We start from the raw sequence: 9948 nt of genomic DNA, 5'->3' as shown, positions 1-9948 counted from the left end.
GCTAAGTTTTGCGCACGATTCCCCTTTGGTCTAAAGAACAAGCTACCCATACATAGTAATGTAGTGAGGCTGCGAAAATAAAAATACTAAAAAAAGTAAAAATTAAAAAAATGCATGCATTTTTAAAATTACAAACAGTGACAATTTTGCTATAAATTGCAAACTCTCAACTCCAATTGATATTAGTTTCATATCATTTGTGAATCTAGCAATTCAAAATACAACCACTCCAACAAAATGAAAGTATGAAATATTACTCTCAGCGTTGAAAATATATTTAATTCCTCTTTTTTACTTTGTAGTTTGTTAATTTTTTCATCTGTCTGGCTTTTCTCTTCGCCGTCGCTCAGGCTAACCCTGGCATCGTAGCTCCTTGACTTACTCGGCTGTGCCTAGAGTTGCCACCTACGCTGCCTCTCCATATCGGACTTTCTCAGCTTATGCAGCTCCTGTTGTAAGGGTATATAGTGCTCCAGTTGCACGGGTCGCTGCCGTAGCTCCTGCTGTTCGAGTCGCCTATAGCGCCCCACTGGTTTCTACGCTTTTGAAATAGATTTGCTGTTTATGATATTTATTTTGTTACTGAAATTGCATTGTCCAAAGATCGGAATTATGTTAATAAATTAAATTGTTAAAGCACTTAAAGTAGTTTTATACATGCATATGTGTGTACATTCAGTGTTGGAGAACTAGCTCAAATTAATGTAATTATTAACTTTAATTACTTATTTTTTTGGAAAACTAATTAAAAACGATAAGCGTTATGTTGTTTCCCAAAAATAGTTTTGAAATTTGTAAATAATTCGTGTAACCTATTTTGGATGAAAACTGTATTATTTTCCACTGTCCCTAACCCTTTTCTGACGGAGTTGATTATCTTCAAAAAATGGGTGAAATCGGGTAGCAACTCCGCCCACTCCCATTATAACGGTACTGTTAAAAACTACTAAAAGCGCGATAAATCAAGCACTAAACACGCCAGAGACATTAAACTTTTTCTATTGGATGGTATGAGATGACTTTATAGAAACCGCGTTCAAAATTACACAGTGGGCGTGGCACCGCTCACTTTTAGGTGAAAACCCATATCTTGGGATCTGCTAAACCGATTTCAACCCAATTCTGTGCATAACATTCTTCTCATATTTCTTTGTTATAGTGCGAAAATGGGCGAAATCGGATTACAACCACGCCTATTTCCCATACAACACCACTTCTTTCACTTTCCACAAACCAAAACTTTTCAAGCCCTAGATGTGTAAGATATATAATTGAAATTCATATAATAAAATAAATAAAACTCTCGATAATAATAGTATATCTTTGTGTCAAAAATTGGTTGAAGTAATTTCCCGGGTTTTGATCCAAGCAAGTTGCGAGAGTATAAAATGTTCGGTTACACCCGAACTTAGAACTTTCTTACTTGTTTACAATTTATTTTATAAACTTATTTAGGTGTAAATAAATAATTCCAAGAAATGCAGGGAATTAACTATCTTATGAATGTCATACTCATCGTGGGGTTAAGTGTTTTTTAACACTACATTTTTAAATATTTTTTCAAAAAATCTTGGCAAGATATTACAAATGTATATGTTTTTCTATACTTTCTTTATAATTTATTGCAACAATATCTTCTACAATGCACGTTCGTCAACAAAACCGCAGCTGCTTACTTCTTCTTCAACAAAGTGGACACCAAGGGAGCGGAGTAGGTGACTGGAGCAACTGAGACAGCTGGAGCGCTGTAGACAGCAGGAGCAGCAACATGGGAGTAAGTGGTCACAGCTGGGGCGGAGTAAGCGGCGTGAGAGTAGGTGGCGACAGCAGGAGCGGCATAGGTAGAGTAAGCGGCGTAAGGAGCGGCGACATAAGGAGAGGCGCCATAGGAGGAGGCCGTATAGGGAGAGGCGGCGTAGGTGGCATAGGCGGGCACAGCAGCGGCGGAGTAGGTCAAAGGAGCCACCAAACCAGGATTGGCCTGAGCAACGGCGAAGAGGAGAGCCAAGCAGATGAGGAACTGTAAACAAATTAGGAAGGGAATTATAATTGCTTACACCACAAATTCAATTCTTTTGATATAATTTAGCAGACTTCTTATAGAGAATACTTACTTTCATTATGTGTGAGTTTGTGGTTAACTGACTGCCGTGAATTAACTGATATTAATTACGAATTTGCGACCATATTTTATAGCAAAATTTTGTCACGCCAGAACCTGCCTTTTGTTGGTATGGATTCTATTCGGATAGAATGATAAATAGATGCACATGCCTACAATATTTCGAAGCCATATGCTCTGAAGTACACATTTTTATCATACATTCATATATACATACGTATGTGAAGGTACTTGTGTGCTTGCTTAAGGCATAGTACATTTATGTCCATGTATGTGTGTAGCTTGTTAGAATTTGACAAAAGCATACCGGTTTCAATTGTTGCCAAATTTCTCAATACATTAATATAAAAGTTCAAGTATATCTCTTCAAATACATATCAATCAAGAAAACAATTAATGACGTCAACATATTTCACTGTACTTTATGCATAATTCGTCCAGTTTGTACGGCAACTATTTGGTATAGCGGTCGGCCGTCCGACAAATGAGCAGCTATTTAGGGAGAAAAGTATGTGAGGAAAATTTCAGATCGATATCTCAAAAGTATTTAAATTATTTAAGAAGCTTTCAGTTTGAATAATATTCATGGTTTTTCCATTTTGATACCCACTTGTGTCCAATTTCAGTTTCTTAAAATAATGGTAGCTTTAGTTCTTAATATAAAAACCCTTAACCTTAAGAAAAACTGATTTTATTCAACTCATAGTGTTCCCCCATTTTCCTTCATGTGGGTTGTGGGCTTTTTCATAATTAATATTTTCGTAGAAAAGTTTTTTTGAACGAAATAAGATAAGATACCACCAAAAAAAATATTGAAAGGTAAACCAGGACAAGTATGGAAGTCTATCTCGATTAGATTTAGGTGATACAAACAACCGTTAGGTGAACAAAACTATTATACTCGGTAGCAACATGCTGCGAGAGTATAATTAACAAAAATTTGTTTAAAGTATTTTACTCTCATAAAGGTTAATATTATTATATAAAGCTCTTTCATTATGAAAATAGTAAACATTATTGAAAATTTAAAAAAGTTGTCGACATACTGAAAATGTTTCACTTCTTCTATTTACCATTCATAATTCAAAATCATGAGTAAACAAGTAATAAGTAGCCACAAGAAGCTGACATAATCGAGTTCATTAGGTTTAATTGTGGAAAATCGAGTACACACACTTACACCTATTATACGCACTTACAGATACCACAATTTAAAAAATGTTTTGGCTAAGCCATAAGTGACAGTTGAACTTCTCGAGCCGCAAACGAAATCTATTTCCTTACAGTTCTCAACAGCAAAAATTTTTGTTATAAATTGATCATTCTAAGCTTTGAATATCATTAGTTCAGTATCAGCTGTAAACAAAGTACAAACAAACTACAACAAAATGAAAGTAAGTAATTCTTACTAAACTTACTAAAAAATTTATAAATATTAATATTTTTCTTCACTTCTTCCAGTTCCTTATTTGCTTGGCTCTCCTCTTCGCCGTCGCCCAGGCTAATCCCGGTATCGTGGAACCTTTCACCTACTCGGCTGTGCCCACAGTAGCCACCTATGCTGCATCCCCATATGCCTACAGCGCTTATGCCGCACCTGCCGTTTCCACCTACTCACACGCTGCCTACTCCGCCCCAGCTGTGGCCACTTACTCGCAAGTTGCTGCTCCTGCTGTGTACAGTGCACCATTCGCCCGTTTTGCCGCAGTCGCTCCTGTTGCCTACTCTGCTCCAGTCATCTCCACACTCCTGAAGAAATAGAAAGAAAGTTTTTATGAATAATGCATTTAGTTGATGGACCTGTGGATATATATTGAATAAGCTGTAAATTTATATGAGAGTGTACTTTTATTATCTGCGTGACCAAAAATACATGTAGTTATACCTCGATCTCTTAGTTTTTTAGACTACATCTTAATGCAAAAGAAAGCATTTATATATATATATTATATGACCCTGTTGTAAGTAGCTATGACTTCAAAACACTGAGTCATCTCATTTTATTTCATTTTGTATATATTACTGAATACTAACAACCCCTATTTTGATTTAAGTGGGAATTTCAAAATCAGGAAACAGCTCAAGAGTAGTTGCCTATATTACTTTGCAAATGTTGGAGTTTAAATTCATTGAATATTGTTTCTAATTGAATAATTTACCAACACTTATGATTTTTATACTCTTGCAACAGAGTATAATTCGAGTAGTCTTGTTCACCTAACGGTTGTTTGTATCACCTAAAAATAATCGAGTAATTTAAAGGGTTATATATATATAAATGATTAGGATAAAGAGACGAGTTGAATTTCGAATGACTGTATGTCTGTCCGTCCTTCCGTCCGTCTGTGCAAGCAGTAATTTGAGTAAACATTGAGATATCTTGATGAAACTTGGTAAACATGTTCCTCGGCAAAAAATTGAGAACGTGTTCGTAGATGAGCGTAATCGTAGCAGTCTGATGTGCTTATAAAACGCTATTAATCGAAAACCTACTGATAGCGCAACTAAGCCGTTTATTAAGATACAGAACTGAAATTGAGCAAACCTAATCACATTAATTAGGGGCATCTGCGGTTTGAAATTATTTAAAAGTGGGCATGGCCCCACACTCTAACAAGTTTAATGTATATATGTAGCAAACCAATATAGTTATATCATCCAAATTTGCAAAGGTCACATGTTTCGAACATCTCTTACGATAGTCTGAAAATAGGTGAAATCAGATGATAACTCCGCTCACTCCCCTTATAACGTATTTTTTTTTTAACTGCTAATAGTGCGATAAATCAATAACTAAATACGTCAGAGACATTAAATTTTATAAACAGGATGCCAAAAGAAAGCTTAATAGGATCCGAGGTCAAACTTAATTCAATATATAACATTTCTAACATTTCTATGTTACAGTGCGACAATGGGCGAAATCGAACTATAACCACGGCTTCTTTACATATAACAACATTTTTTAATTCCATCTGATTCTTTCACTTTCCAGTATGCAAATCAAACACCAATCAATGGATCGGAACAAAACTTTGCACGAATCATGTCCTCAAAGTATGCCACCTTGTGACCACAAATTGTCCAAATCTAACTAAAACTGCTCAATCCACTAAGTATCGGACTCCAGCCTATATCGAAAATATGGGCCAATGTGTAAGATTTGTAATTTAAATTCTGAAAGGATCCTTTCCTTATAATGTATGTGTGTCAAAATTGGTTTGTACTTCCCTTAGCCCCTACCTAACGGAAATATTTTCGAACTTCCGGCTGATTTTAAACCACATACAAGGTGTATTCCAAAGTAAACAGAACCTTAAAAAAAAGACAAAACAAATGGTTTTATCGGCAAAATTAATTTATTTTATTCAAAATAGTCTCCTTCTGCTTTAATACAGCTTTTTGTCTTTTTGCACGGTCCAAAAGCATGTCGAACGAATGATTTAGCTCGTTGCCCGGTATGGCCGCCAGTATGCCGGTACAAGCCTTTTGAATGGCCTCCACGTCTGCATAACGCTTTCCTTTCATCGGCAAATACATTTTTCCGAAAAGGTAGAAGTCGCACGGTGCCATATCAGGTGAATACGGAAGTGGTTGATTGTTAAAATGTGATTTTTGGTCAAATAATCGGCCACAAACGTCGATCGATGAGACGGCACATCATCGTGCAACTAACGCCAACTTCCATCTTCGCGATATTCGGGCCGAACACGTCGAATACGGCGCACCAAACGCTTCAATACTCCAAGGTTGAATATTGAATTCTGAGCAATTTTTGGTCGTCAGTCAATCACCGCACCGATTCGCACCGATGACAAAAACATACTGACACTTAAAACGCAATAACTTCACTTCCAATAGATGAAATTTCATGAAATTTTTACTAGAAGTCGGTAAAGGATAGCAGATTCTAACGCATTAGTCGACATATAGATGGCGCCACTAGAGTTTACTTTGTTACTTTTATACTGTTTACTTTTGAACACACCTTGTAAATCGGTCAATATGTAAGTTATTTTAATGAATTTGACAGCTTTAATATCACATACATATATCTGATTTTAGTCAAGAAGATACCAAACTACAGTACCAAAATACAGCACCTGAAGGCATTTGATTCTTGCAAGTAGCAGTAGTGTAAAATGTTCGGTAACACCCAAACTTAGCCTTTCTTTAGTTGTTTTAGTAATATTTACTTTCGCACTTTGTTGTTGTCCAACACTTGTTATAAATTAAACGGGTTTGTTTTTTTTTAGACGTGTAGTTCTCAATGAGGCAATACTTTTATCGAAGTTGGTCTTTTTGACAGCTGTTACTTGATTTATACTCCGTTTAGTTTGTACTTTCATAATAAAAACACTTACTCTGGAACAACATTTGCAAATCGGTGAATGACGAAATGGCCACCGAACCCGATCTTCATAAAGAAATTTTTTTTCAGCGACGCAGCGCACTTTTTGTTACAAGGGTATGTTAATAAACAAAATTGTCGCCATCAGCCATTATTGAGACGCGGTTACATCCCCAAGAAAGCCACTGTTTGGTATGCTCTGTGGGCTATAGAGCTGTAATTAATTAATGGCTTTTTCGTGCCGGATAATTGATATTTAGTAAATATATTTTAAGTTTCTTCAAAAAAAATAATTAATTTGAAAAACTGAGTCAACGCACAGATATTTAATAATTTCACGATGGACGTTCAATTCCAAAAAATAATATACCTATTTAAGTTAACATCATTGTTTTCCATATCTTTAAAATTTGAGCAATGTAGTCAAATACTTTGAAAACGCAACTAATTATAATACACTAGCAATATGGGTGCTAAAACCCAACAGAGAGGCTCTTAAAAAATCAAAAGCAAAATAAAATGAGCTTCTTCATGAATATATATAGACCTTTACCTATAAATATAGTAACGGCGAAACCTAGACGAACCCCAAATAGAAATTCCTAATACACCCCTATGCACAAAGTTGTAATAACACTATAACAGATAATAATGCAAATACACTTTCATATAAATTTCCAATTTATTCAATATTTATTTACAGGTCCATCAACTAAATGCATTATTTATAAAAAAAATTTTCTATTTCTTCAGGAGTGTGGAGATGACTGGAGCAGAGTAGGCAACAGGAGCGACTGCGGCAAAACGGGCGAATGGTGCACTGTACACAGCAGGAGCAGCAACTTGCGAGTAAGTGGCCACAGCTGGGGCGGAGTAGGCAGCGTGTGAGTAGGTGGAAACGGCAGGTGCGGCATAAGCGCTGTAGGCATATGGGGATGCAGCATAGGTGGCTACTGTGGGCACAGCCGAGTAGGACAAAGGTGCCACGATACCGGGATTAGCCTGGGCGACGGCGAAGAGGAGAGCCAAGCAAATAAGGAACTGGAAGAAGTGAAGAAAAATATTAATATTTATAAATTTTTTAGTAAGGAGTGTTAATTACTTACTTTCATTTTGTTGTAGTTTGTTTGTACTTTGTTTACAGCTGATACTGAACTAATGACATTCAAAGCTTAGAATGATCAATTTATAACAAAAATTTTCGCTGCTGAAAATTGTAAGGAAATAGATTTCGTTTGTGGTACAAGAAGTTTAATTGTCACTTATGGCTTAGCCTAAACATTTTTTAAAGTATGGTATCTGTGTGTGTGTTTATTTACTTGTTTTTCTTTACTCAAATATGTATAATAATTGCTTGCTCCCTCATGGTTTTAAATTGTTTTTGGTAAATAGAATAATACCCTAACACATATATTTTATGTACATTGTACAACATTTAGAAAACAAATAAACATTTTACTTTTAAACCTCTTTCGGTTTTTTCACTATCGTTATGAAATGTAAGTGCGCCTTATTATCAAATACACTCATATTGCAATAATTTTTCCTTTAACTTGCTGTTATTTTGAAGAGAATGTTTTAACAACATTATTTTCTGATATATGGGAACATTTTTATCTAGGGTTGAACAAATGGGAAAATATAATAGTTTGAATAAAGTAGTGGAATATTATTGTTACGATTTTGGAATACATTTTTGGTAAGGATACAAAAACTATTAAAATTTCCGATATAAAATGTGAATGAATTAATGATGTAATCCTTTAAGAATTTTTTTAAAAGCGTTGAAAATTTATATGCATTGAAAGTTTAAAAAATTGACACGCGCCTATCAGATATTTATATTTATTAGTTCTAATTATATATTACTATTGGCTTCCGAGGACAACTATTTAAATAATTCGAATTTTGCTTTCCCCGGGCGCCAAGAGTAAGGGGGGTTAAACTTGAAAACCCTCGTGTATTCGCCACTAATATTCCACCTTCTGTCAAATACTTCAAACATACTTTTCTCCTATACTCGAAATCATTTCGTATTTTGAATGGATGTCTTGTAAACAAATAAGCTTGTGAAGTTTTCAAGGTTAAAGATCATGAAAAATTTACTGCCCTACAAAATATCTCCAATTTGATTTTCAGCTCATAAGGTATGTGGTTGATACGGTTGCTACTAATATGCAATTTCTTGGTATTTCCCACCTAGTTACAAAACTACGAAATGTTTAGATAAAATTATTAAAAATATGAGCAAGAGTATACGTTAAATCAGCAAAAGCGATGAACGAAAGAGAAAAATAGTGCACATTAAATAGAGAGAAAAATTGAGATATAGCAAAACTGAGAAAGAAAGAAATATATGGTATTACCACACTACTAACCGAAATAGATATAGGGTTAAAACATATACAAATATAACAAGTAGGGAAGGGCTAAGTTCGGATGTATCCGATCATTTTATACTCTCGCAAAGTCAAATGGTATACTCGTTTGAGATTTCTTTGTGGATTGACTGATATTTTCAGTAGAAGGTCAACTATAGGCACTGGGGTCCACATATTTAGTACTTAGGGGCTTGAACAGTTTTGGTTCGATTTAGAAAATTTTTGGTCACAAAGTGGCATACTTTAATCGCATTATTCACGCGAAGTTTTATCCCGATACAATCATTGTTGCTTGATTTGCATACTGAAAAGTGAAAGAATCAGATGGAATTTAAATGGTGTTATATGGGAAGTAGGCGTGGTTGTAGTCCGATTTCGCACTATAACATAGACATATGAAAAGAACGTTATGCACAGAATTTGGTTGAAATCGGTTAAGCAGATTCCAAGATATGTGTTTTCACCTAAAAGTAGGCGGTGCCACGCCCACTGTGTAATATTGAATGCGGTTTCTATAAAGTCATCTCATACCATCCCTGAGACAAAATTTAATGTCTCTGGCGTGTTTAGTGCTTGATTTATCGCACTTTTAGTAGTTTTTAACAGTACCGTTATATGGGAGTGGGCGGAGTTGGCACCCGATTTCAACTATTTTCACACGGTAGGTAGTTCTAAAAACATTTGCTTCCAATTAATTTTGTTATTATAGCATTAGCGGTTCAGGAGATATGCACATTAAACATATTAGGGGCGGGACCACGCCCACTTAAAAAAAATTTTAACTGAAGATGCCCCTCCCTAATGTGATCCTGTGTAGATACGTCAGGGAATAAAACTTTGCACAAACAGTGTCTTTAAGGTATGCCATATCGAATCCTAAAAATTGTAAAAATCGGACCATAACTGTTTAAGCCCAGATACCGAAGATGTGGACCGCAGAGAATATTTTCTTCATAATAGTATGACTTTGTGTCAAAAGTTTGTTTACTCGAGTCATTACTTCCCATGGCGCCCATATAACTAATAGGAGAATTTGCGAATTTTCGGCTGACTTTATACTGCATATATCGGCCAATATGTGAGTTATCGAGTAC

At 35.4% G+C, this 9948-nt stretch overlaps 3 protein-coding genes across 3 annotated transcripts; 1 reads left to right on the top strand and 2 right to left on the bottom strand.

Moving 5' to 3' along the window:
* Positions 1-1594: 1594 nt before the first annotated feature.
* On the bottom strand, positions 1595-2226 carry LOC106618283 (vitelline membrane protein Vm26Ab). Its single transcript, XM_014235972.3, has 2 exons — positions 2115-2226; positions 1595-2020 (listed from the first exon to the last, which is right to left on the bottom strand). The coding sequence occupies exons 1-2, from the start codon at positions 2118-2120 to the stop codon at positions 1673-1675; spliced, it is 354 nt and encodes a 117-aa protein (XP_014091447.1). The 5' UTR covers positions 2121-2226; the 3' UTR covers positions 1595-1672.
* Positions 2227-3441: 1215 nt separating this feature from the next.
* Positions 3442-3955, top strand: LOC106618282 (vitelline membrane protein Vm26Ab). The gene is made up of 2 exons (XM_036371757.2): positions 3442-3516; positions 3584-3955. The coding sequence occupies exons 1-2, from the start codon at positions 3511-3513 to the stop codon at positions 3881-3883; spliced, it is 306 nt and encodes a 101-aa protein (XP_036227650.2). The 5' UTR covers positions 3442-3510; the 3' UTR covers positions 3884-3955.
* A 3259-nt stretch (positions 3956-7214) lies between these two features.
* LOC118682583 (vitelline membrane protein Vm26Ab-like) lies at positions 7215-7585 on the bottom strand. The gene is made up of 2 exons (XM_036371756.2): positions 7580-7585; positions 7215-7514 (listed from the first exon to the last, which is right to left on the bottom strand). Exons 1-2 carry the CDS (start codon positions 7583-7585, stop codon positions 7215-7217), a joined length of 306 nt encoding a protein of 101 aa, XP_036227649.2.
* Between the last annotated feature and the right edge of the window lie 2363 nt (positions 7586-9948).

This window comes from Bactrocera oleae, chromosome 5, assembly GCF_042242935.1.
Source record: "Bactrocera oleae isolate idBacOlea1 chromosome 5, idBacOlea1, whole genome shotgun sequence".
Taxonomy (NCBI): Eukaryota; Metazoa; Arthropoda; class Insecta; order Diptera; family Tephritidae; genus Bactrocera; species Bactrocera oleae.
Note: the sequence above shows the minus strand (reverse complement) of the source record. Positions and strands in the feature narration are given on the sequence as shown.